The following is a 25,928-nucleotide window of genomic DNA, read 5'->3' as shown; positions in this document are numbered from 1 at the left end:
ACAAGCCCTACGCTACCACAAAACTCAGCTGCTGGTCCATATTGCTCTCCTTTCAGAAAGTAATTTTAGATAATCACATAGGCCTTATTTAATGCTTCTGACTCTAGGGAAGGGCCCTCTATGGGGACAGAGGGACGGAGCTTCACTTCTTCATTGACTTCCCCCTTGCAGATGTACCTGCTGTAGGAGCAATCAACCCACTTCCTAAGGGCTGTGTGTATCCCTATCTTGGCAGTAATTTTTACCCCCAACTTCATCTTTGCAGCCCATAGGAGCCCAAGAGGGTACATTTATTGCGGGGGGGGGGGCATTTTTAAACCCTTTTTTTTAAAGCTCTGTAATAGAAGCATTAAACCTTCAGTAGACTTTACAGACCTTTTTGGGGGGGGAACCCTCCAACTCCCATACAAAAATGCAATAACCACCCCAAAGACTTAGCTTCTCATTTATTTATTTAAATATATTTGTATGGCCACTCATCTTAAGAGTGCAACTCTGGGCGACTCACAATAAAAACCACACAATCATCCCTGCCTCTTCTTATGAAATTGTATCACTGCCATGCTCCCCCCACCAAAGTTTCAGAGACTAAAATGGTGTGTTTGAGAAGTATGTGCTCCCATTAGTAGTAACAGTTTGAGCAGGAAGAGTAGAAAAAATGGCGGCAGCACCATGGACAAACACAAGATTGTTCTGAAAGCCTCTGAGGGATACATATATGTTGCCCACTATATGGGGCTGAAGCAGCAGATTTGGGAAGAAGTAAAATTTAGATCAACCAGGCAGTATTTGTTGAAAGGATAATCCCTTCATCACTTGCAAAAATTATCATCTACTGTATGTTGCTGTGTATGCACAGATAGAACAGAAGAAAATAAACTGTGGACTAGACTCTCCATGTGTTACAAATGTATTGATGGGCATTTCTCATTTCATGGCTTTTTAACATCGCTTTCTGCATTTCTTCCCCTTTGTGTGCTGGGCAGCATATACATTCAACGGAACAAAACTAAGTTTTGACAAGCAGTTTAAGATATTCCAACAAGGATCCATGAACCAGGGGTAAAAATTGCAAGCGGACTTCCACTTCTAAGGTTGGAGGAACATTTCCCATTTCATAGGAAAAAAAGTCAGATTTCCCCTCCTGTCACTGTTCCTGATAATCAGGAAGGCCCAAAAGGAGTCGTGTCAAGCTTGGAAAAGTTTTGCATCCAAAGTTCAGGCACCCTTGCCCCCAGTTTGGAGAAGGAATTGAAAACAAACAATGGCTTAGTCTTAATCTGTTCCTTCCCACTGCTTGCAAATGGAAGAAAAGGACAAGAAAATTAAGATTGATGGGAAACGGCAGAGAGAGGCTAATGGTTCTCCCATCTCACTTCTGTCCTGCCGGTCTGCCACCAGCAGAACAGAAAAAAACATGGAGAGCCCAAGGATGGAGCATCCTGCAAGTTCAGATTGGAGTGTTGTCTCACTGATTCTTTGTTACTTGAAAATTCAGACTGAGCTTCAGATTCATTTTTCTATTGTTCACTGATCCAAATAAAACATGAGTGCTGCAGCCTCAAAAGGTAGCTTTATCTTACTGTCAAAAGAAACTATAATTAGTAGTTCTATCCTCAGAAAGGACACTAGCATTTTGTCAACTAAATACTTAAAAGATTTATAAAACAATATATATTCTATGTATAAAGGAAACAACTTATAAAGAGCAAGTAACTATGCTTCTTTATAGGTGGATTAGTGAAGACTCACTCTGGTGAGTGCCAGATGTCATTGGCCCTAAGATAAAGGGTAGGAGGCTTGGAGTATGATAAAACCACCAGTCCCATCAATTTCTGTACATGGGATAGAGCGGATATTCCAACTTGTGCTTCATTTCAGCAGCAAAATGTCTTGGCTAGCTCTGTGCTACTTCCAGATACCCAAGCCTAGTGGTTCCTTCAATATCACTGAAAGAGGTTAGGGAACACCAGAGGCTTTCAACATACAGGTACTTCTTGTTTAGCGACCACACTTGGGACCAGCAACACTGTCGTTAAGTGAAGCAGTTGCTAAGTGAAACCATGACTGTGCTACAATCTTACTTCAGCTTTCCTCTGCTTTACAGACCTGTAAAGGTGGTAAATGTGAGGATTGGTTGCAAAGTTACTTTTTCATCACCGTGGTAACTGCAAATGGTTGCTAAACAGGGCAGTTGCTAAACAAGGACTACCCATGTTTGATTCAGAACACTTGTAAGGACCAGTAAATGCAACTGGACTGTATAGCCCCAGGTGAAGAGAGATGTCTATGATAATGCAAAGACTTCTGAGGGCATCCTTTAGAAGTATATTTAAGCATATATCTTCTTAGTATTTCTTTTTACTTATCAGCTCCTTGGTTTGGTGAGAACATTTCTTTTATCCTCCCCAACGTATTTTTACATAAAAATTCTAAGAGCACAATCCTGATAAAGACAGCCTTTTCCAGGAGCCTTGCATGCATCCCCTGATGCATTCTAACCTGTCTGTCTAGCTTGGGGACCGATTCATAGTGACTGCTTCTTACAAAAGAACTCTCATACGGGTGCCAACAACCCCTTATAATAAAGATGGTCCACATTACCATGCTGGCTGATAAAATGGAACACATTTCTCTTACTTCAACTGTCTCAGTAAAGGTCACATAGCAGATTCCTAGCCACTTTTATAAGTATTTCTCTGGCAACCTTTACGCCTATTATGATGATCCTGCAATGGCTGAGACTCAAGTTCAACAGCTGCATGTTTTCAAGTATGAAAAACAAACTTGTCATACATTAAGAAAGTGACAGGGAGCAGAAAGTATCCAGCTTGAGTCAACCATCTCCAACACCATTGTGTGAAATGTTTCTTAGAAAAATATCCAGTGTTTCCATGTGCCAAAGCTGCTACAGGATGCATTATTTTCTTGCTTGGACTCCAAAATTTTAACAGTGGAATCTTCTAAATATCTCCTGAGTCAACCACAGCCAGACCATGTTCAGCAGAAGACAGACCAGTATACTATGTTAAAAAATATATAGGTGCCTGGGAATATTAACCTTGAATATTTGTCAATTGCATGAGTGTTCTGGATAATACGTAGGCTAACATGCTCTTTGAGCCCCTTCTTCTTTGATGAGTTAGACTCATTACTCATAGTCAAATGGATCACCATCTTCTCTTGTTTATCTTCCTCAGCTATCATTTGACTTCTTGGGTCTCCTTCTAGGCTACTGGCATCCAACTCACTGTATATGCCATCTAGTGTCATTTGTTTGGTAGAAGGTATTCCACCCATGCATGGAAACTGAGGAAATAGAACAATAAAGGAAAAGGAAAATGTAAGCCCAAAATGAACCAAATGGAAGACAAAGTTTGCACTGCAGTTTCATGTGAAATTTTGGTTAACATTGTATTTGCAAGTTCTTCTAAATTTTGGTTGAATCCAATATTCCACCAAATGGAATTCATAAATTGCAAGGGTGGAATTACGTTTTCATTACCTCTTCTTCTGTCTGCAGCCTGTATGCCCCCCACCCCCAAGTCTTCTCTGCAGGTTTGTGGATTGGTTTGTGAGAGTATAAGGAAAATTATATTCACTGTCTACTGTGCAAAACTAAAAAACTGGGCTAACTGAATAACCAGGGGTTCAATTATTATTGGTAAGCATGTCCCACAAATACACCCCACTGAGATCTTTTACCTACCATGGAATTCTCAGGTGCTTTAGTCAGTGGCTCCTTGGACAACTAAAACTGCCATTTTATTGGGAAAAATCATCAATAGTCAAGGAAAAGAATGTTTTAAATATAAATAACCTTCGCTTGTATAGGTGATTATGCAACTCAAAACAGTAACATCAACAGCACTGGTGTATCATGCTGACATCTCATACAGATGTCATCAAGCATCCTGCATAGACACACTCTGTCCATGGAAACCGATCTGCCTTCTTTTCCTGTAGCCAGACGAGTCACAGCCATCCATCAGGAGTGACTACAAACAAACGGAGTAAATGCAGGGAAATACCATACTGAATTTCCCCATTCTTATCCTCCCTACGTTGCTTCTGCCAGACTTACCTAGTTCTGACCTTAGGAGTTTTATTTACCTCTGTCACTCCTATTGTCATCAAATCCCTACTTCTGTAGTGTCAACTCAACTGCTTTAGACAAAAATGATTCACATATGTACAGGTAGTCCTCGCTTAACAACTGCCCTGTTTAGTGACCATTTGAAGTTACAACAGAGCCGAAAAAGTAACTTTACAATGGGTCCTCACACTTATGACTGTGACATCTCCGCGGTCACATGATCAAGATTCAGGCACTTCACAACTGGTGGATGTTTATGACTGTTGCAATGTCCTGAAGTCACATGATTGCCATTTGCGCGCTTCACAGCCAGCTTTCAACAAGCAGGGTCAATGTAGAAGCCGGCAGTAAAATCACAAGTTGCAGTCATGTGAAGTTGCGCTTAACACCCATAGATGATTTGCTTAATGACCATGGTGGAAGTGAGACTAAGTCCGCCGCAGTCATGTGATGTCTCACTTAACCACTGCATCGCTTAGTGACCAACTGTGGTTGTTAAGTGAGGACTACCTGTGTACATCAGAAATTTCTAATATGGATTTCCCCAACTGGGCCAGCTGGGTTGGAGAAGGCTGCTCTAATATAGTCATCAGCCCAGACACATGGGAAGTATTTCTCACCTTCTCTTGCTGCTTCCGCTGCTTCCGCTCTTGCACCGTGGTCAGGTAGTTCACAGCTGCGTATTCAATGACCGAGAGGAAGACAAACACAAAACTGACCCAGAGGTAAATGTCCACAGCCTTGATGTAGGAAACGCCAGGCATGGAGGCATTGACACCAGTGATGATGGTAGACATGGTCAGCACTGTTGTAATTCCTGAAGAAGCCACATGCACAAAGATGGTGTCAACACAGCTCAAGCAACAAGCTCGTCTGAGTCAGGCCTCATAACCAGATATAGTTATTTTCAAGGCCTCTGTGGAACACGTAAGGGAGTGATAATAAAAACAGAATCCCCTTGAACATATACTGAATAACTATCATCAGACAGTAACTAGCACACCCAGGCATTACCTGTTAAGTATCCAATATCTGAGCCTTTTGAGATCCTCTAGGCTCTGTTGGCTGCCAGATTTTTTTGTTTTTTTAAAAAAATCTTTTATTACTAACAAGGGGAAAAAACATTGATACCTGCTTGACAGATGATATAAACTTCCCTACTATTTTGAGCAAGGCAGGTACTTGTTGTGAAGGCTGGAAGTCATTTCTTTACGTATTTCTTTTCTCTCTACTACTGCATATCCTTACTTTTCTTTCTTTCTATTCTTTGCATCTTTCCTTTTTTTCCCTTTGCACTTTTTACTCTATTTTTCTATCTTTCTTTTAGTTTGTATTAGTTTTTATTATTGTAATTATAATCTTTAATAAAATTACTTGGGGGGAAAAAAGACCATCATGCTTCCCAAGAGATTAGTCCCAACTCTGCTCGACTTCTGAAAAGCTTTAAAGGCCTGAATGTGTTCTCAGGCCTGGAAGCTTATTAGATTTGTTTTTACTTCAGTGGTCAATATAGATTTTATATATTGGTTGTTTCTTGGTTATTTTGCATGGTGTTTTTATTTGTTGCTGGCCACCAAATCACTCTGATGAGATAGGCAGCCCTATAAATCTAATTAAATAGCCTAATTAAATCTGACTGAATAAAATAAATAAAATATTTTACAGCGAACGCTGATCTATAAAGAATTAATTTCTAAGATAAATGTTTCTATTTCTGTGATGACAAAGTATATAATGTATATCTCTTGGATATTTTGCCCTATTTTTATTTTTAGAATAGACATCTTAGACGTGGAAATCAAAATGAATGCATGTATTTTTTTTAATGAAATCCCTTACCTAATGAAACTCTGGCTGGCACAGCTCTGCGGTCGATCCAGAAGGAAACCCAGGATAACATGACCATCAGCGTGGCAGGAAAATATGTTTGGAGCAGAAAGAAGAAAATATGGCGACGCAGAATAAAGTTAATGTACAGGCGATTATACCGACCTATTGAGGAAAAATGTTAAAGCATGAAGTGAAGTGAGCAGAAATATGAACAGTCATTAGAAAAGACACATTATGTACCACATAGATAAAATATAAAGAAAGTGGGAGAGAGGAAAAGGGATAATATGGAAAGAAATACAAAAACAAGAGGAAGAAAATAGGAATGCTGACAGACATTGTGTGTGTGTGTGTGTGTGGGTGTGTGTGTGTGTGAGAGAGAGAGAGAGCGCAGTTTCAAACTGCAATGAAATTTAAGTACAGTATTTGCCCTTGTAACTGGGAGAAGATTTGCCAGTGGATATGCAGTAACCATCAACACCAGTATGTCAATGGTGAAGGATGCTGGTCCAAGCTGTAGTTCTGTAGTATTCGGAGAGACGTCTTCTCAAGGAAGTCTCTTTTTTTATTTTCTTTTTGCACTTCTGTTCTGAAGCCGGAATTATACAGAAAGTGCACTTGATTTTAAAGAAACCCTATATGCTGCTTTAACAATACCTACCTATTATGAGAGAATGTTTGTGGGGTCTCTTACAGCTATATCAGATGAGATAGCAAAGGAGCTCTTAATGTATGACTGTCAATCTAAGTTCCTGGCCTTTGGTGCTATGTGAGATCCTTTCTTTACATTCACCAAGCAACTGTATGGACAGAGAACACAAGGCCACGGTGATGCTGTGGTTAGAATTCTGTACTGGCACCAAGGACTTAAATATGTACTTAGCAATAAAGCTCACTCAGAGACTTTGGACAACTCAGTATCTCTCAGCCTAACACTGTATGCTGCACAGACTGTTGGGAAAATTAAAATGAGTAAGGGAAGACCAAGGGGCTGCCTGAGCTTGTCAGAGGAAATATGGTAGGAAAATAGAATAAATTAATAAAAAATTAAAGATAGGAGAATACAGTGAAACATTCTTGCCATACCAGTACTACTGTAGAATGCAAGTCTGGAGGTTGTATGAAATTTTTGAATCAAGAACTGAGACAAGGAAATCTTTTCATCTGTTTTTAGAGATTCACTCCCATTTTTCCAATATAACATCAAATCTTCATCTGTATATGCATCTGCAAAGGTAGGTGTGGAAACAGCAAAATAATTTATTTTACTGGCTGGCAGCAAAATTATGAAATAGGCAAATTAATCAAAGGCCTAACATGGGGAAAACCCCATGTTTTGTGGGTCCCCAAAAACCCATCTGACTGCCCCACTGTATTTTGATTTCCTAAATTTAGAGGCTGGAAATAAGCAAAAACAACACTATAAGCTTCAAATGGGTTTCACCCAGAGAAACAAATCAACTTGCTGCTTCCAAAGAGGAAGTAGTCCAGAAAACCAGAGCCTTGTCTATAGTTATCCATCTAGATGACATTATTGCCTCCCCAATGCAGCCCCGCTTCTCCAAAAATCCACCCAGTGAGTCACTCAGCCACAAACATCTTTCTCAACTCTCACTGCAAATGAAAAGGCAGAGGAAATAGTCTATTTTTAATGGCATTTGAGTACAAGAAGAACTGATACTACAGGTTGGTCCTGCCTTAAAGCAGAGAAGCAGCCAGCTCAGACAGCACCAGTGGATGTCAGTAAAGCCAGCAACTTGACTGCTGTTTGTTACCACTGTAGTGTTACAACCAACGATAGCTAAACAAAAGCCACTGACAGCTCTCAAGCTCCAGTGAACACGTCTGTGAATCTAGTGGAAAGCGGCTGAAGTCCATGTTGCACATTGCTGTCACTGTGATCCTAGAAATTTGAAAAATAAAACTTGATGTTATTACAAAGAAGGAGCTACAGGCACGGGGTAAATAGGGTGATATATGGATCCATGTACCCATACTTGAATTCTGTCCATGCAACGAAGACCTGCATGAATTACTACAATAGTATGGGGCAGTTCATACAGAAATGCCTGTGGGTTTACCTCATGCTGTAGAGCACATGGCCATCTGGGTACACCCGCAACATGATGTTGTCAGTGGTGGTATCATGGATGAAGGATCTTTTAGAGTGGACAAAGAAAACGTCTGGCACCCAGATCTTCTTCACCAACCGCCCATCAAAAGTCATGCTCTTGTTTGCATGACTGGGAAAGGAGAGACGCTCATCTTTCCAGTAATGTCTCAAATACAGTGTCATTGTAAAGTCCTGAAACAAAGTGTGGGGTGGAGGGAGGTATCTTGTAATTATATCCCCTGAACGTATAAAATACTACAATAATAAACTAATTGATAATTGCTTTTTTTAAGTTATCAGAAAAAATCAGAAGAAATTGAGTCTTCCCATCACGATGAAGAAGGCTGTCTCCCAACGGCCTCCTGTTGCACCTCAGATGATATCCAAATAACAACATTACCTTAGTTCATACATTGCACAAAGCCATGTTGGCTTAATGATGGTTTATTGAATAAAATACAGTTGGCTGGGAACACATAAAACCGTTAGTATGATCTGTAAGTCCAACCATTATTGCACGTTCCTTTCTTGCACAAATGGTGACTAGTTCCTGGGAGCAGCAGTTCAAGGGTTTGGTTTCCTTTTAAAAATAAACAAGTAAAAATTTGAAGGCGAGACTAGGCCAAGCAGCAAATTCACTACCCTGTCAGATTTCCTGAGAGCGCTAGTCCTGCATCCCAAAATGCACAGGCCATTCTCTTAATCTCAATCTCTCAGCATTACTTCTTCACACCCTAAGCTTTATTCGACTCTAATTAGGCTTCATTTTTAAGAAAACCTATAACTATCATCCAACCAACAACCTCATATGAATTTTATTTTGGTTGCTGCACCATAAAAAAATTAAAAATCAGTTTATGCAGTAAATATTTAAACGTAAGTAGTATACACATTTCTTTAATCTGGGAAAAAAATCCAAGTCACACCTGGCTTTGGATAAGAAACCTAGCTTAAAAAGTAGCATACCATATTGACTTCTGAAATACTGTCCAAACTTTCAACCTGCACATCCACTCCAACAGGAATAGCCGGCCCTGCAAGAAAAAGAAACGGAGATATTGAATATAGGTAGTCCTCACTTTATGACTGCCCTGTTTAATGACCAAATTTACAACAGCGCTGAAAAAGTAACTTTACAACCGGTCCTCGCACTTACAACTGTCCTCATGGTCATGTGATCGAGATTTGGGCACTTCGCAACCAGCAGGCATTTACAACAATTGCAGCATCCTGTGGTCATGTGATCATCATTTGTGTGCTTCACAGCCAGCTTCTGAAGAGCAGTCAATGGAGAAGCTGGTAGTAAAATCATAAGTTGTAGTCATGTGATGTCTCACTTAACAACCGTGAAGGAAGTGCGGTCGTAAGTCCCTCATGGTCACATGATGTCTTGCTTAATGATCATGTTGCTTAGCAATTGAGTTGCTGGTCCCAATTGTGGTAATTAAGAGAGGGCTTCCTGAATTACAATTCTAAAGTCCTTTGCTTTCATTAGCTCAAGGAAGGAATGTTACTTGTACCACATGGGGCACCAGCAGTGATACTTTCAGTTGCTATTCCCACTTGACTGTTGCCTTTTTTGCACCCAGATATTTATTCGTTAGGTTGAAGATAAGCAGGAATGTGTCTAAAGAAAACAGTGAAAATAATAAGGATCCTTGAATGATCATTTAAGTTTGATTTGAAAAGCTGAATTTTAGATTGTCAAAAATAAGGAACCAATTCTGCTTATTCGTTCTTGTTATGGCCTAAGTTACGGTGGTATTCCCCCATCCCTGATCTGGCATGAAACTTCCTCCCCCACTGCTGTCCCCTATTGGTTCAATTTCAAGTCACTGCAGTAGTAGTAACTTGTTACTAAGATAATGGGTGACCAAACCTAACAGATGTTCCATAGCTTGAAGCTATTCTTGGACAGCATTGGAATAAGAGGGATATGCTACTTTAATGCTGGTACACCTAAGGATCATTTAATTCAGTCTCATTCACAGTCTGAGACACAACAGTAAAAATAGCGTGAGAACAAAACGGAAAAAGGATGCTGCTGGGTATGTTTGTTCTAAGGTCAGACGTGGGAAAGAGTCCCTGGTAAGTTTTGGAAAAGCTCTTGCTGGACCTTAATACACCTTGCATCTGACATAACCCATTTAAGACTAACCTAATACAGATATGGCTTTAACTTCATCCATATTTTTGCTTCCTCTTTTTTCCCCTCTGCTGTCGTTTTGTCTAATAAATAGTTCTTGGTAACTCAAAAACTTGCCAACTATTTTGCAAACTTTTAGCTCCCATAATAAATGTATGCTACCTTGATGGATTTGTTTTCCTTGTGGCCAACATAATTAGTAATGCTTTTCATCTAGCACTGAGGTTTTATGGGATCTAAAGTAACATGGAAACCAGTCAATTAATGCATCTCTTTTCCAGCAATCCTGTCTGAATGTTTCAGTTTTCCAGGCGGCAGACAATACTGCCAAATTGAGTACCTGGTGATGAGTCACAAATAGATGTAAAGAAAATTCTCATCTCATTAATCCTTATGACTATGTGGACATTGTTAGATTTCTAATCCTGCCTCTGCCTCCATTGAAACTGCACGCCAGCTATAGATTGGTTGCTCCATATGACTGACCCAGTTCCTATAAAGAAGCAAACCAAATAGAATTCAACAGAACAGGAGATAAAGTGTGGGAAAGAGGGAAGAGCTGTCTGTGAGGCATGTTGCACGAGGAACGTCTCTTGTGCAGAACACAGCAGAGGGAACAACATACGTACATCTCCATACGTCTCTCATTCATCTCAATGGGTTTTCTGCCAAGTGCTGTCCTTGCTGCTAATTTGGCTTGACTTTTCTCTCTTTAGTGGGCTTTTCCTAACAGGAATTTTCATTGCTAGTTCTGGTTTCGTATTACCAGATTCAGAATCCATCTCTTCTTGGCTAGGTTTTGCGTTGGGAGTGCTTTACGTTGCAGTTTTAAGGGTGTGGATGAATCGCAAGCAGAATGTCTCAAGGAACGGAGTCAAATGTTCGTTCCTGGCAAGAGGCACTAATTTCTCCTACTGACCCTCTAATCCTCCCAGAATAAATAGAAATGGCATGTGCTGCAAAGCCCATGGAACGACTGAATGAAACTTCTGAAATAAGTTTTTCTTTTCCTACGTCAGTCAAACAAGGAACAACTCCCTTGTAGAGACAGCTGAAGTGTTAAAATGTCTCCGCTCCAGGAAACGAGGGGGAGAAACGTCTGGGGTGAGAGAGGTGGGGGTTGGCTGTAAAGACACTGCTGGTAGTGGATGAGGAAGGAAGGAGAGCTGCATGGAGCAACTCGGAGTTGAAGGGAATTAACCTTTCCTTGTGAGTGAAAAAATAGAAGAAACCCTATTCCAGAATGGCTCTCTGCCTTAAGTTATCTTTTCAGCCACATGTATATGGTTTGCTCTCTAGGATTTATATTTGTGGTATTGAAACATTTATGTTCTTTCTCTCTGTGGTGGATTAAATTACCCATTTAGGGCTAGTTCTTGGACCATGCACTGCCAAGCCTGGCTATCAGATTTCGCTGCATCAATTAGGAAGAGTGAAGGAGATTTCCTGTTTTCCCAGAGCAGTTGGATCCTGTAACTAGGATAGGTGGTGTCAACTCCCTCTTGGGCCAGGCGTGGGCAAGAGGGATCAGCACACCACAGCAGAGGGCACGCAACCTGTGGGGGGTAGAATTTAAAGAAGACACCACGCAGCTGTGGCTATCGAGCACGTCTTAAGGAATAACAAAATTATCGGGCAACCATTTATGAATTAAAGCAGTGGTAGATAGGAAGGTTTCTTTAAAAAAAATACTTAAGCCTGTAGGTCAACAGTAGATTAAACTTAATGAACTAATTATTGAAATGTAAATTAGCATGCTTTGCATTTCTAAGGCTCCTTTTGGAGGTAGGCAACAGTACTGCACAGAGAAGAGATTGCAGGTCTGTAAGGATCTTTCAGAAAATGAAAGAGCACCAAGAATCTTGCAGCATTTTAAACACTAACAATGGCATCAGCATTCATGTACCCCAGATACACAAAGTACTAACACTCCCACCCGTGCTGTGAGAAAGAGTTCTAAGTGGGGTGGGGGGAACAGAAGCTCTGTTTTTCTTAGCAGTTCCCTCTGGGGAGCATACCCCGGAAGAATTCCATGACAGGGAAGCTGGGCAATATATCATAGGATAGCAGAGCTCACTCAAAACAGCAGCAAACCCTTTGGATCTCTTCCTTGCAGTTCAAGTCCTGGGTGGAGAGGAGGGGTGGACAGCACAGAAGCCGAAGTCTCATGAGGTTGTGTGAAACTGTGGTTTTGCATTATTCCATGCAAATGCTTTAATATTACTAAAGCTAAAGCTTATTTATATGTGCTTGTAGACCAGGCAATTTGTTTTTATGCTTCCCTTTCTCCTTTTTCATAATTAACCATTTGCATTTTGTTCCAGCCCAAGATACAGCACAGTTAGGCCTCAATAAGATATGCCTCGATTGATCTCCTTCTTATACAACAGACATGTTTTATTAGTACTATTATCAAAACAGACCAGTACAGGTAGTCCGCACTTAATGACCATTTGTTCAGCAAACGTTCAAAGTTATGACAGCACTGAACAAATGGCAGTTACGGCCAGTCCTCAAAGTTACAGCCATTGTAGCACCCTGCGGTCACGTGATCAAAATTCAGGTGCTTGGCAGCCCAGCCACATTTACGACCGCAGCATGCACGTCAACTCCCCCCCATCTATCTCCCCCCCCAATCTCTGCCCTTTTGGCCACCCTGCACTCCACTGCCCCCTGCTGACCTTCACCATCTTCTTCCTCCCACTGAGGCACACCTGGCTGAGGTCATGCAAGGTTTCAGGGAGTCTTCGCGAAGGGCCAGCAGCTGCCTCAGCTGGGCACACCTCATCAGCAGTGGGAGGAGGACAACAGCAAAGGTCAGCTGGGTGCAGTGGGGACAGCAGGGGTAGGTGGCAGCAGAGTGCAGGGTGGCCAAAAGGGTAGAGATGGGGGAGTTCAAGCAGAGGCAAGTATGGCAGGGCAGGAGAAGTGTGAGGTCCTGGCCTAATGACGGTGCAGTCCTGCCCTAACTACTGCAAACTGGAAATGCTGTTGCTAAGTGACGCGATTACATGTTTCACTTAATGACCGCTTCACTTAGCAACAGAAATTGCAGTCCCAATTAGAGTTGTTAAGCGAGGACTACCTATAAGTGTCATGACAGTAGATTTTGTTAAGGAGAAGATTATTTTGAAGCACTTACTCTACCCTTAAGACGTTGAAATTCCACTGCCATGTGAAGCCTGGAATGAATTCAGAGGAACTGATTTCACCCTCAGCTTTTGTTTGCAAGCACAGTATTAGCTTATTAAATGAATGTGGATACCTGTCCAGAGCTGCAGTGGTCCTAAGAATCATGAGAGTGGCTATAGGTTGGAATTTTCTGTTGTTGGTAGACAGAAAAGCCACAGTAGCATGAATAATCCTATAGTTTCTTGATATACAGGTAGTCCTGGCTTATCGACCACAATTGAAACTGGAATTTCAGTTGCTAAGCAAAGTGGTCATTAAGGGAATCCAACCCAATTTTATGACCTTTTTGTGGTGGGCATTAAGCAAATCACAGTGGTTGTTAAGGGAATTTGTCATGTTCATCGTTCCAATGGTCTGGGTACATCGTAACGTTTCACATGTCAATTTCCAGATTCGTGTCTGTCATTTGTTGGGAGAGGAATTTCAGCCGTGCCGGGCTGTAATCTCCTTCATGTTACTGAGGAATGTGTGTTTGGGTTATGGCATGTGTTCAAGGTTACTTTCCCAGGCCGATGTGTAACGGTTACCAACACCTGGGAGGGGGTGGTTGCTATGGTGGGGTGAGGGGCGGGATCGGGTTTGAAACGAGGGTTTTTAGTTTGTATTTGGCACGCTTTTGGTCATTCTCAGCTTTCTTTGTATTTGCACACTATTCTTTCAATAAATCAGTTTTCATTAAGAACCCGCTTGTGAGGCTGAGTATGTTAGAATAGGCAATCACTACAGAATCACACAGTTCCCCATTGATTTTGCTTGCCAGAAGCTGGCCGGGAAGGTCAAAATGATGATCACGTGACCACAGGATGCTGCGACGGTCATAAATGCAAACTAGTTGCCAAGTTCCCAAATCGTGATCACGTGACTGCAGGGATGCTGCGACGGTTGTGCGAGCACCAGTTGTAAGTCAGTTATTCAGCACCATTGCAGCTGCATAATGGGCAGAGAAAGAGGCTCAAAAGGGACCCTCCCTAGCTTCTCAGGGTATAAAGGAGACGGCAGGAGACTTGCAAGATTGATATCCGTCTTCCCAGGAAGACCAGACAGGAACCATGACCAGATGAGCTAATTCTACTTTACTGTAAGGCTATAGTATGCAAGTCTGAAAGTACAAATCTCCTGCTATCTCCTTTACAGCCTGAGAAGCTAGGGAGGGTCCTTCCGAGCCTCTTTCTCCACCCACTATCCAGCTGGACAGGCTTTACTGAAGAATGCAGTATCTCTGTGTGCAACCTGGGACTCCCTCGATTTTGCCTGGGGCAGCTGGGTGGGATGTAGCTTAGGCCGGGGAGGTGGGGGACATTCCTGTAGCAAATTCCCATTTAGAAAGCCAAACCCAAGGGAGCCTCCAAATGCTCTGGAAACAGCTGGATAGTTATATACTAGATACCATAGGACAGTGAGGTATTCTTTACCCCAAGACAATGTATTACAGCAGTAAAAACTAGCAATTTGGTTTGCCCCTGAAGTGGGCCTATTTATATTTTCAGCTGTATGTCCAGATTAAAGGCCCTCTAGTAGAAGCTGTTTGTACTAAGTTGGGGATAGAGGAGATGAATAACGAGTCTCCCACAAAGCATTAGGTTGTTCTTCAACAGAAAAGATAGTGCTATTTTAAGTATCAGCTAAAGCTGCTTATTCATGGAATCCCAGTTGTTTTTGGTGGAAAAATGATCTGACCTAGATGAAAATGCTTTGACTCACAATTTGAGGAAGAGAGTCTAAGAGAAACATTTACATAATCGTTAGATATTAGTATGTGTAGTAAATAATACCTGAACATCTGCTAGCTGTAACAAAGTCACTGGCACAGAGGAATCGCTTAGAAAGGGTCAAAGCAAAACGCGTCTCCTATTTAGACAGAAAACGACTTGGCTGAACACAAAGGGGAAGAGAAGCCTGGCCATAGGCAAGCAGAAATGTTGAATGCGGGCTCATATGAAATCCATCTTTCTCAAGGATGGACAGCATTTTGGCAGTGGGGGCATAGAGGATGAGGATGAGAAAATGTTACAAAACAGGCTGCAATTTCCTGTCCCCCCCCCCACTCAGGTTGGTTTGGGGGAAGGGGGTTGTTTAACAACTGTATAAATCTCCTTTATGATTTATACTGTAGCATTCTGTATTTCCTGCCTTAAATAGCAGCAAGGGCATCTTCAGAGGTGGTCAACAGCATCAAAATAGCAGGGTTTCTTTTTGTTTATTTGTTCAGTCGCTTCCGACTCTTCGTGACTTCATGGACCAGCCCACACCAGAGCTTCCTGTTGGTCGTCAACACCCCCAGCTCCACCAGGGATGAGTCCATCACCTCTAGAATATCATCCATCCACCTTGCCCTTGGTCGGCCCCTCTTCCTTTTGCCTTCCACTTTCCCTAGCATCAGCATCTTCTCCAGGGTGTCCTGTCTTCTCATTATGTGGCCAAAGTATTTCAGGTTTGCCTTTAATATCATTCCCTCAAGTGAGCAGTCTGGCTTTATTTCCTGGGGGATAGACTGGTTTGATCTTCTTGCAGTCCAAGGCACTCTCAGAATTTTCCTCCAACACCACAGTTCAAATCGATCTTCCTTCTCTCAGCCTTCCTTATGGTCCAGCTCTCACAGCCATATGTTACTACGGGGAACACCATTGCTTTAACTATGCAGACCTTTGTTGTCAGTGTGATGTCTCTTCTCTTAACTATTTTATCGAGATTTGTCATTGCTCTCCTCCCAAGAATTAATTAAACATCTTCTGATTTCCTGGCTGCAGTCAGTGTCTGCAGTACTCTTTGCACCTAGAAATACAAAGTCTTTCACTGCCTCTACGTTTTCTCCCTCTATTTGCCAGTTATCAATCAAGCTGTTTGCCATAATCTTGGTTTTTTTGAGGTTTAACTGCAGGCCAGCTTTTGCACTTTCTTCTTTCACCTTCATCATAAGGCTCCTCAGTTCCTCTTCGCTTTCAGCCATCAAAGTGGTGTCATCTGCATATCTGAGATTGTTAAGGTTACTTCCAGCAATTTTAACCCCAGCCTTGTATTCTTCAAGCCCAGCACATCGCATGACGTGTTCTGCGTACAAGTTGAATAGGTAGGGTGAGAGTATACAACCCTGTTGTACTCCTTTCCCAATCTTAAACCAGTCCGTTGTTCCGTGGTCTGTTCTTACTGTTGCTACTTGGTTGTTATACAGATTCTTCAGGAGGCAGACAAGATGACTTGATATCCCCATACCGCTAAGAACTTGCCACAATTTGTTATGGTCCACACAGTCAAAGGCTTTAGAATAGTCAATAAAACAGAAATAGATGTTTTTCTGAAACTCCCTGGCTTTTTCCATTATCCAGCGGATATTGGCAATTTGGTCCCTAGTTCCTCTGCCTTTTCTAAACCCAGCTTGTATATCTGGCAATTCTCGCTCCATGAATTGCTAGAGTCCACCTTGCAGGATCTTGAGCATTACCTTACTGGTGCCACTAGACAATCAAAGCCCAGCTCCCTTTTAACATGCCTCACCAGCACTTCACATATATAAAAAGGGGCCGGCTTTGATTGGCCAATCAGGCCCAGCATTTTGACATCATTGACTGCCCCAAATATTGGGAAACTGCCCAACTGATTTGCAGCAACAATAGTTAGAGGGCTTCTGAGGCTCCAATTGAGGAACTGCTGTATTGCGCATGTCCCTAAGACTGTAGGCTGCCTACTTCTCCTCTGTCCCCTAAGCAGGATGCAGGAACAGACCCGACTGAGACAAAGAACCACAACCCAGGAGCTGCAATCCAGTCAGTGAAGTCAAGCCTGGGGAGCCAACTGAACCTCTGTCACAACCTGGCTGCCTCATTTCTTAGCTCCTGTCAATGTTCTACCCAAACTGTCTTTAGGAATATGTCTGCAGTTTAATTAAGCTCACAAACCTCATGTATTGCACCTGCCACTACCATGCTTTCTTGGTCACTGATAGTTCCTGCCCTTTTAGAAAAGGTCAGTGAGTATATTCAGAAAAAAGGAACATACAGACCCAGAACATAGACACTCCCACATAATGGGCATTCAGAGACCTATGAAAAGATATTTGCAAGCACCATAGTGGAGACTCTTAAAATCTTCTCTCTGTGAATTCAAAAAGCCCCCTTGCTTTTTTATGGCAAGTATCCATCTGGGAAGATCTTGCTTTTAAAAACCATTCAGTCCCACAGTCCTAAAACAAGCAACACTGAAATAAATAGGATTTACTTCTGAGTACACATACCTAGGACTGCGTGGGCAAAAGAGCTCAGCCCTACATCCCCCTAACCATGGCATGAACATGGTCTGGTAACATCTTTTTTAATGAAGCTCCTCATGATGTATCCTGTCTCATCCCTGCCCACAGCTAAGGCAGCTTCAAGTCATCTTCAGTGGTTCCTATTTTAAAATACTGTGTGTTTTCTCTCTTCTTCCAATTCATTTTTTGATGCAGATACAATCTTGCACACTTCACTGGCAATGCAGCTGCTAACATGGGCAGGGATGGGATCTGCCCACTTCCTGTTGGCCACTTTAAGTTACTGTGGGCATAGCCCCTGCCCTCTGGGAACAGCCCTCCATTTCAGCTGCAGTAGAGGCTGGATAGATGACTTTCACAGAGACATCTCCCTGCGTAATGAACCCTAAAAGCAGGACAAGTCCTCTTGAGAAAGTTAGTCTTGTGCTGCACAGAGTCTTGATGAAAGACGAGAAAGAGACCTTGGTTCCACCAGTTGTGCATTCCTTGTTCTGTCACTGTTTAATAGCTATTCTACCTCTTTACTAACAAAGGGTTTTGTTCTATTGTTAATGTTTGGATTACTTTGAAGAGGGAGCAGTACTATTTTTCCTAATCCACTTGACAGCAAGCCATCCCTGGGCTACTTCTGGGTCTTGCTGGCCAGAAGAACAGAACCCAGCTCGCTGCCAGCACTGCCACTCTCTTACAGCACTAGTCAAGGGCATCTGAGCCTTACTGGTAGCTCTACCCCACTTAACCTCATACCGTCCTCTGTGCTTGCTACCTGTCAATCAGGTGATTTTTAGACACAGATTTAGCATTCTTTCAGAAGAGTGCTAGACCCATGTTCAGAAAGAGCCCAACTGACAATTCACAGGAATACCTGCAATCTGCTAGGCAATGTGAAAGATGGCTAAGCCCACCATTCCAAGCACCAGTCTATATTCATCCAACTCCAACCTACTCCACATTTTGGAGAGTGACTGATGTTGTTTTCCCACATGTAGACAATGCCTGGTGAAAGGGAAAACCAACCCAGGGAAATCCACCAATTGGTTTCTCTAACTGGTCTTGCATTAACATAATAAGAACAGCACCAGTCACCGGCCTCATTTGACTGGATCAGCATAAAAATATTGTGGCAGAAAATTCCTTGGTAAACATGGCAGCAAGTTTTATGCTGGCATACTTTCTGCTGGCACAAGGGCTGGTAGGTAGAAATTTAACCTGACCATCTGACTGCACCCCAAGACTCATTTCCACGGGATGCATGGAAGGCAGCTCTCTCATCAACAAAAAGTAGCCCTTGTCTTTAGTGTCAGAATCATTTTCCTGAGACCATCCTGAAGTTTTTTTAAAATAAACTTTCATAGTGAGGGAGATCTTGTATTTGGCAAATATTCACCTTGATCATCAAAGTGTGTGAGAACTAATGAACAACAGGCAGTTAGAAGATCATTAAACAAATGAAAAAGGCAATTTAAAGAAAAGACCCACAATCTTAAGTGTTCTTACCCCAGTCCATCTAAAATCAATAGAAAATGCTTTCCATATGCCTACATGTTATTGAGCTAAAAATCTAAAATCCTGTCCATACTTTTTATTTAGAAGTAAACCTCACTAAATTATTGCTAAGCAAAAATTAAAGCATCAGGCTTTAATGTCGTTAACTTCCTCACAGTGTACGAAACTTGAGGCAACTGCTACGAGCTAATAAATATTTTACTTACCTTGAGTTCTGAGAATTATATTATGTAGTCAGATCAATATAACTGGTGTGCTTTGCGCTTTCTCTATTATTTTCAAGATCTATAGTTCCCAGAATAAAATATCATTTAGCAAACCAGATTTTCTGAAGATGTTTGGCAGTAAAGTAGGTGCACAGTATTTTCATGTGTACCTGGAAAGTCACCGGTACACTTATATTTCAGTTTTAGCATCTCTCTAAAATCACAGAGTAATCTCACCATCTAGTTGGGGGGCTTTCTAAAAAAGTAGCTTGAAGCTGCTGGTTTGCAGATTCCAGGCTGAATCGTTCAACTCTACAGAGATGAGTAAAGACACATTTCTTACCTCCAAAGGCAGGCCTCATGGTGAAATCATGGTCCTCTACCCTCAGAAGCTGTTTGTTGTTCCCTGGCCAAGTTTTGGTCATGTCATAGTTCTTTTTATATGTGTGACTAAAATGGAAAACAAGAATGCCAGCTATAATTTCCAGTTTCTGATCACTGTAAGAGGGACCATTAAAAAAAAGGGGGGGGGAGTTTGCAAATGAAAATATGTTGAAATTATATCTTTGCAAAGAGATTCCATACACTGGGGTGACCATTAAGTTATCGTGAAGGCAGACCATGTCAGCATATTTAGTCAGCCCTAAGTCTCAGCATGGTATCTTTATGCTAAATTGGGAACATGAAGAACTATCCTGAAGAAGCAGAGAAAATGTAGCACAGCAGAAATCCTTACAATATCATACATCTGGATCTCTAGTTGTGCATGAGCACAAGCAGAAGTGTAGGAATTGAAAACATGAAAACTGAATGCACCGATACTACCCATTACAGCAGTAGCCTTTCCCCAGCCTGGGCCTCCTCCAGAGAGCAATGGTCCTCATGGCTACGGTTGATGGGAATTGCTGGCCAGGAAAGCCCCAGGGCACCAGGCTAGGGAAACTTTAATAGCTGTTATGCTGGCCAATGCAGCAGCATCCTGTCCACTTCCTTTTAAGCAAAATAAGGCTCTACGTATGAATATGCATTATGATTGTAGCTGTAGTTAAAGTCCCCTCTTCAGAATCAACTTGAATTTGTTCATTGAGCTGCCTTTCCTTGCAATTGGACTGACTGGATAGGTAACAGTAAATTTAATCCAAAGGGACTAATTTTTCTATTTTCCATGTATTATTAATTGCAATAATAAATTAATAGTATTTATTATTAATTACCTGAATTGATACAAATAAAGACATACACTAAAAGATTCACTAAAAGTTACAGTTAAATTTAAGGAAAAGTTGGTAGTGTAAGTCCTTGGCATAACTATATGAACTCTGAATTCAGTGTATATAAATGTATCAGTAAGGGTAAACAATACTGTACTGTACTAGTTAGGTGAATAGGCTGGTGCTTCGAACACTCCTTCAAATGTGTCTTTGACCAGGGATACAAAATCCAGATGACAGCACAGAGATACAGACAGCTAAGCTAGCCAGGTATTAACAGTTCTTTGGGAAAAGATACTGAAGGCTTCTTCCTGCATCACTCCCAGGCTATGGAACACATTTCCCTCAGGTATTGTTGGTAATCTTGCTAAATAAATATCTGATTCTTACAGCTGGACTGATTGATATTAGAACTGTAGAATATACTACTATGCACTGAATGAAGTTCTACTTCTTCATTTACTGTACGTATGAATATATCACCATGGTCCAAATGTCCGCTTCATTAAAATACGATCAAAACCTCTGAAGTTTGGGAGCAGGATTTGTACTACATACAGTATTTAAAAAATCCTTCCCAAAATTTTAAAAATGTGCAAAAAGATCCAAAATGAATTGTTTACAACTGTGGCCTCCAACAATGTGTGCATTGTCTGTAAAACTCTACAGAAAGTCTCGTTTGCAGCACCATATCTGCATGCCCCTGGGAGAGGAACCGGTTTAAATGTAAGACAGTATATAACTTTTTTCATCCAACCATGTAACTGTTGAAGAAGTAGGAAAAGGAAGAGTGTATGAAGCCCAATACTCTGTGAAATAATCAAAACATGCATACAGCAATGTTAACAGCTTCATAGCAGATTAAAAACAGATTAACCAGAGTCAGCCATCTGGGCATTTCTGACACCGCTTGCAAGGCCACCTCCAAGGCCTCCTCCTTCCTTGCAAGATCTTCCATCTTCTCACAGAAGAAATCTTTGGGAAAGTTAGTACTTAGTAGTCTTACTCTACAGAGTAGTAAGCAGCTTTCAGAAGACAGTCTTGCATTTGAAAGCATCTCTTCTGGTCTGTAGATCTGACTAGTCAGGACCACACAAGTCCAAGTTAAAGAGCCACAAGAAAAGAGGGCACAACAATTAAAGTTGCCCCCAGTTGCCCCAGGACAATGTACTAGTAGTAATCTCTTGCTCACACACTGCCGGGTGAGAGGTATTTGTGTTTGTTTAAATTACAGTCAATACATCTGATGCAAATGTTATCAACCTGCCTCCTCTTTTGCATTGTGTTCTCTTCTTTTGGGGGAGGGGGTTCTTTCCCTCTTTCTAGGGGGATGCAGGGGCAGCCACTCTGCTGCTGCTTTGGTTGTTTCTCAGCACATGGAGAAACAAAGCCTGTATTATCCTGTAAGCTCATTGAAGCACTGAATTTTCCCCAAACAATCTTGGGAACTTTCATTTAGCAAGGATGCTTAGAAAAATGCTGATCAGACTACGTCACATATGTGCTATACCTATGGCCAAGCAGCAGCAAGTCTGCAATGCTCAGAATATTTAGTGACATAGGCTGCTGCATGGGTAGGCAGGAAAAACCTGGAAAGTTTTTCTGCCACCCTGAAATGAGAAAAGCTGCACCTGAAGGATCAACTTTGCTCGTTTTTCATATTTTACTAATAAACTGCATGATATTATGGACAGAATACTAAATACGTTAGCATTAACACTTACTGGGTTGGTACATTCAAACATGGCAGAAGCTCAAGAAACAGCATCCCCTTGAGCTAAGCATACTGGATCAGGAACAGAACAAATACGCAAGTTCAACTACATTGTATAAAATCAGATCACAGATTCCATCATCCTGGACTTTCCAACTAATCGCAACTAGAACTATTTCCTATTAATACTACCTGAAGGTGTGTAGTGATGCTAAGGTTTGAAAGTGGGCATCCTTCTCCACTCTTCCCTTGAATTTGAGTAGTCAGTAAAACAGAGCCAGATCCCATACATCTCACCCATATGTTCTATTGATACACCAGTATTCCCCAGTCATATTAAAGGTTTTTTTCAAATAGTCATTGATAGTGTTCTATCCCTTCCCAAGCATTTGTCCCCGTTTTGCAGTGCACTTGTATCTGTTTCTGTGTTAACCTTCATATCAGGTCTTCCTGAGAATATGCTATCAGAAGAAAGGCCATTGGACTTTCCAGCAATGGACTACCTAGTTCAGCATTCACTCCAGAAAACTGCTCTTCCATGCAAATTGGGTGCATCTGTTTTTTTCTTGGCTGGACCTTTACTAGTCTTTTACTGATTAAGAATCCCATAATCCTAACCTAGAGCTGTATATCCAACCACAGATTAATTCTTCCTCCATCCCTTATATACCTCTGCAATCCCAATTGGCCCTGGAACAGCAACAAGCTTTTGGGGAAGATTTGGAGAAGTTTAAAAGATAGAAGGGTAGGAAAGTGAAGAAAAATCTTACGTTTTTGCTAAATGAACCTGGTTGGCAAGGTCTGAGTCAGCCAAGTAGTCTGAAAAGAAGCAATTCTCACTGGACTGCAGAATGCAAGACCAAGATGTATTCAAGTTTGCGGCAGTTGTTTTGGGAACTTTTTCCCCATAAACATGCTCCCTTGACATTAAATCTAATACATTTAAAGACCTTCCATGCTATTCCATAGCTGTTTTCCATCATTAATGCTCACAAAAATAAAAGCTCATCAGTTCATTTGCAAATGAAGTCTTTGCAGATACACAGCAACCAATAATCATTTAAGCACAGAAAGATACACAGCTGCAAGTTTATTTGGTAATAAATATTACTGATCTAAACAATATTTCTCTCCAACTAAACATAATCAAACTGCAATTTCTTAAACTGCAGCATCTCCTTAAAGAAATATATATGATAATTTTTTTTTCTCAGACCTTGGGCCGCAACAGTACCCCATCCCGCAGGATTATAGGTGCCATCTCCGAAGAAGCTCGGGCTACATGCAGCTCCTAGAGTTGGCATCTCTCCAGGAGCTGCATTCGCTTTCAAATCTTGCAGAAATACGACGTGTTACAAGGCAGTAATAAAAACAATTCAAGATTTCCTACTAAAGCATCCTCCCGTGTTTTCTCACACCTGTTGCTACAATGTGCGTTCTTTTCAAACTTATTATGTAGGAGCGTATAACAGAACTTGCAGGTGTTAAACATGGTCTCCGCAAATACATACAGCAGCGGGAAACCAAGGGAAGAAAAGGGATAAATTGATATAATTATAATGCCGTCCTTACCTTGTTTTCTGCACCTCCGCTTCTCCCGTCCATCTCCCCCTTCTGTGCTTCCTACCTTCCCCGAGAAGGATCCCGCAAAAGATCAACAACATTAGTTTGGCAAAATACGGCATAGTTTGGGAATCAGCGCTCCCTCCTCCTTCCGTCCAGCCGCCTCCTGACGTGTAGATGCACTCTGGTTCAAATATCGAACTATCTGCATCTCTCAAGCGTTGCATTTGTCCGAGCGACCATTCTTAGAAAGCTGCTTTTTCAGATTTTAAACCAGCTTCGCAAGCCTCCCACCTCCGACCCCTTCCGCCCCTCCTCGCTCGCCGATTGGCCCTTCCTCGCGAAGAAAGTAATCCTAGCCGGCCGCAGTTCCACTGGGTTCTAAGCGGGTGCCGACAGCCAATGGAAGCAAGGGAAGGGATTGCATCTGCCAGGTTTTGTGCCAATGAGACGAAACTCGGAACTGTACGCCCCTCTCTCCGGCCCGTCAGCGTTTTCATTACGGGCTGCTCTGAGTTGATTATTTGTGCGCAGTGGACATTCCTCCATCCAATGGCTTCTCTATTGCTGCCTATGGGGAGCACGCCGTTTCCTCCCTGGGGGAAGGGGGGCGGTTAAAATAGCTGCCCAGTAGGAACTTGGAAACGACCTAGTTAGTCGTTTCTTTCTAGCCTTTTATGTCTTGGTTTTCTCTTTTTTCCTTCACTTTTCCAGCCAGCTGACTCCACTGTTGCCTTTGTTCCATCTCTGTGTCAGTAAAGGTCCCCGTGGCTAAATCTACTTGATAAGCCATGGTTTGTTCCAACTATTGTTTAAAGTTATCATTTGTAGTTTAAATTACAGTTTAAGACATTCAGTCATAAGTTATTGTTTACAAATCAGTGGTGCATGCAGACATACAAACACACACTAAAATGCAGCAAGAGAAGATAACATTGCAATGGGAGAATAGGCACAGATTGTGCAGTATTTATATAAAAAATGCTGTGGCTTTGGAAAGTGTCAGAGTGCAGTGTTTGCCAAGATAAAAAAAAAAAAGAATTGGCATAGGCATTGGATACATCATCCCCATCCACCAAATTCTTCTCCTGGTGGTGTAGGATAGAAGAATCACCTGGTGTCCTACTTTTCATGTCTTCTGCTACTATTACATACCTTCAAGGGTTAAACCTGAACAACCAAAGGCGATTCCGTGCTAATTACCCACAGTATTTTTTCCAGTGGCTCTGGAAAGTGCTGCACCATTATAAATAAATAACTGGCACTGATTATATTACCTAATTGGGTAATGAAACGTCTGCAAACAGCCAAGCTCAGAGAGCACCCAGGACTCCAGACAAATAACTATAATGTACATCCTTGCCTCTTTATTTTTGCTAGCTGAATCGGATGGTGTGCATGCTTGGTCTAATCTGGTTATAGGGACTGACTGGGAGTATCCTGGGCACAGACAAAACTGGAAATTATCCAGAGTAATTTTCCAAAAATAGGAGTCAGCAGGGAGCCAAGGGGCTGTCTGTCATGTGATGAAATGTGTGTCACAAAAAACCTCTGCTCTGCAAGTAGTGGCAGGCAGCATTGCAATGCAAGTACAGTATGAATGGGTGGAGTTTGCATCATGATATGCTCCAGGTTTTGACATTTTGGTGTCATTGTGGTTAGCAACAGACATCTACAGTATGCTTATGGGGGAAGTGAGCTTTCATTGACGAAATGTCTACATTCAAATCAACAAATCTCCATTTTCATAAATTCCAGAAGTGCTATGGTAGCAGAAGGAACAGCATTTAATTACTAACAAAGATCACCTTGTGCAAAGTATAGCTACAGTATATAATTCAAGACAGTGGCCACATGTGCCTATAGCCATAATCCAGAATTCCTGAGACTTCTTGCTTATCCACCAATATAATACCTTTGTGCATATTGTATGTCCTGTTCATTGCAACTGGATTCTTCCTGCCAGTGGGAATGGTTAAACAAATCAGAAATTCACTGCATCCCAAGGTTGTGGCAGGGGAGAGCGCCAGGGGACAGCCTTGAAGAAAATATTGCTGCTACTGTATAAACTGCTACTGTATGTGAACAAAGAGGACAGAAGCATTCCT

The 25,928-nt window shown here is 41.7% G+C and overlaps 1 protein-coding gene across 1 annotated transcript; it reads right to left on the bottom strand.

Moving 5' to 3' along the window:
* Positions 1–459: 459 nt before the first annotated feature.
* On the bottom strand, positions 460–24,066 carry LOC134503333 (gamma-aminobutyric acid receptor subunit rho-2-like). Its single transcript, XM_063312113.1, has 9 exons — positions 23,830–24,066; positions 19,676–19,782; positions 9,006–9,073; positions 8,008–8,231; positions 7,747–7,829; positions 7,013–7,153; positions 5,936–6,088; positions 4,717–4,913; positions 460–3,309 (listed from the first exon to the last, which is right to left on the bottom strand). The coding sequence occupies exons 1-9, from the start codon at positions 24,045–24,047 to the stop codon at positions 3,001–3,003; spliced, it is 1,500 nt and encodes a 499-aa protein (XP_063168183.1). The 5' UTR covers positions 24,048–24,066; the 3' UTR covers positions 460–3,000.
* Positions 24,067–25,928: the final 1,862 nt, after the last annotated feature.

This window comes from Candoia aspera, chromosome 1 (assembly GCF_035149785.1).
Source record: "Candoia aspera isolate rCanAsp1 chromosome 1, rCanAsp1.hap2, whole genome shotgun sequence".
NCBI lineage: Eukaryota > Metazoa > Chordata > Lepidosauria > Squamata > Boidae > Candoia > Candoia aspera.
The sequence above is the reverse complement of the archived record's forward strand: the minus strand, read 5'-3'. Positions and strand labels throughout refer to the sequence as shown.

Bases quoted from the DNA above. Each gene is read 5' to 3' on its own strand.
- LOC134503333 (XM_063312113.1), bottom strand. From the start codon at position 24,047: ATGCAACGCTTGAGAGATGCAGATAGTTCGATATTTGAACCAGAGTGC. The intron at 6,089-7,012 runs GTATGGCAAGAA...TTTCCTCAATAG, and splicing joins TGCATTCTACAGTAGTACTG to GTCGGTATAATCGCCTGTAC. The intron at 4,914-5,935 runs GTAAGGGATTTC...TGGCTTCTTCAG, and splicing joins GCCAGCCAGAGTTTCATTAG to GAATTACAACAGTGCTGACC.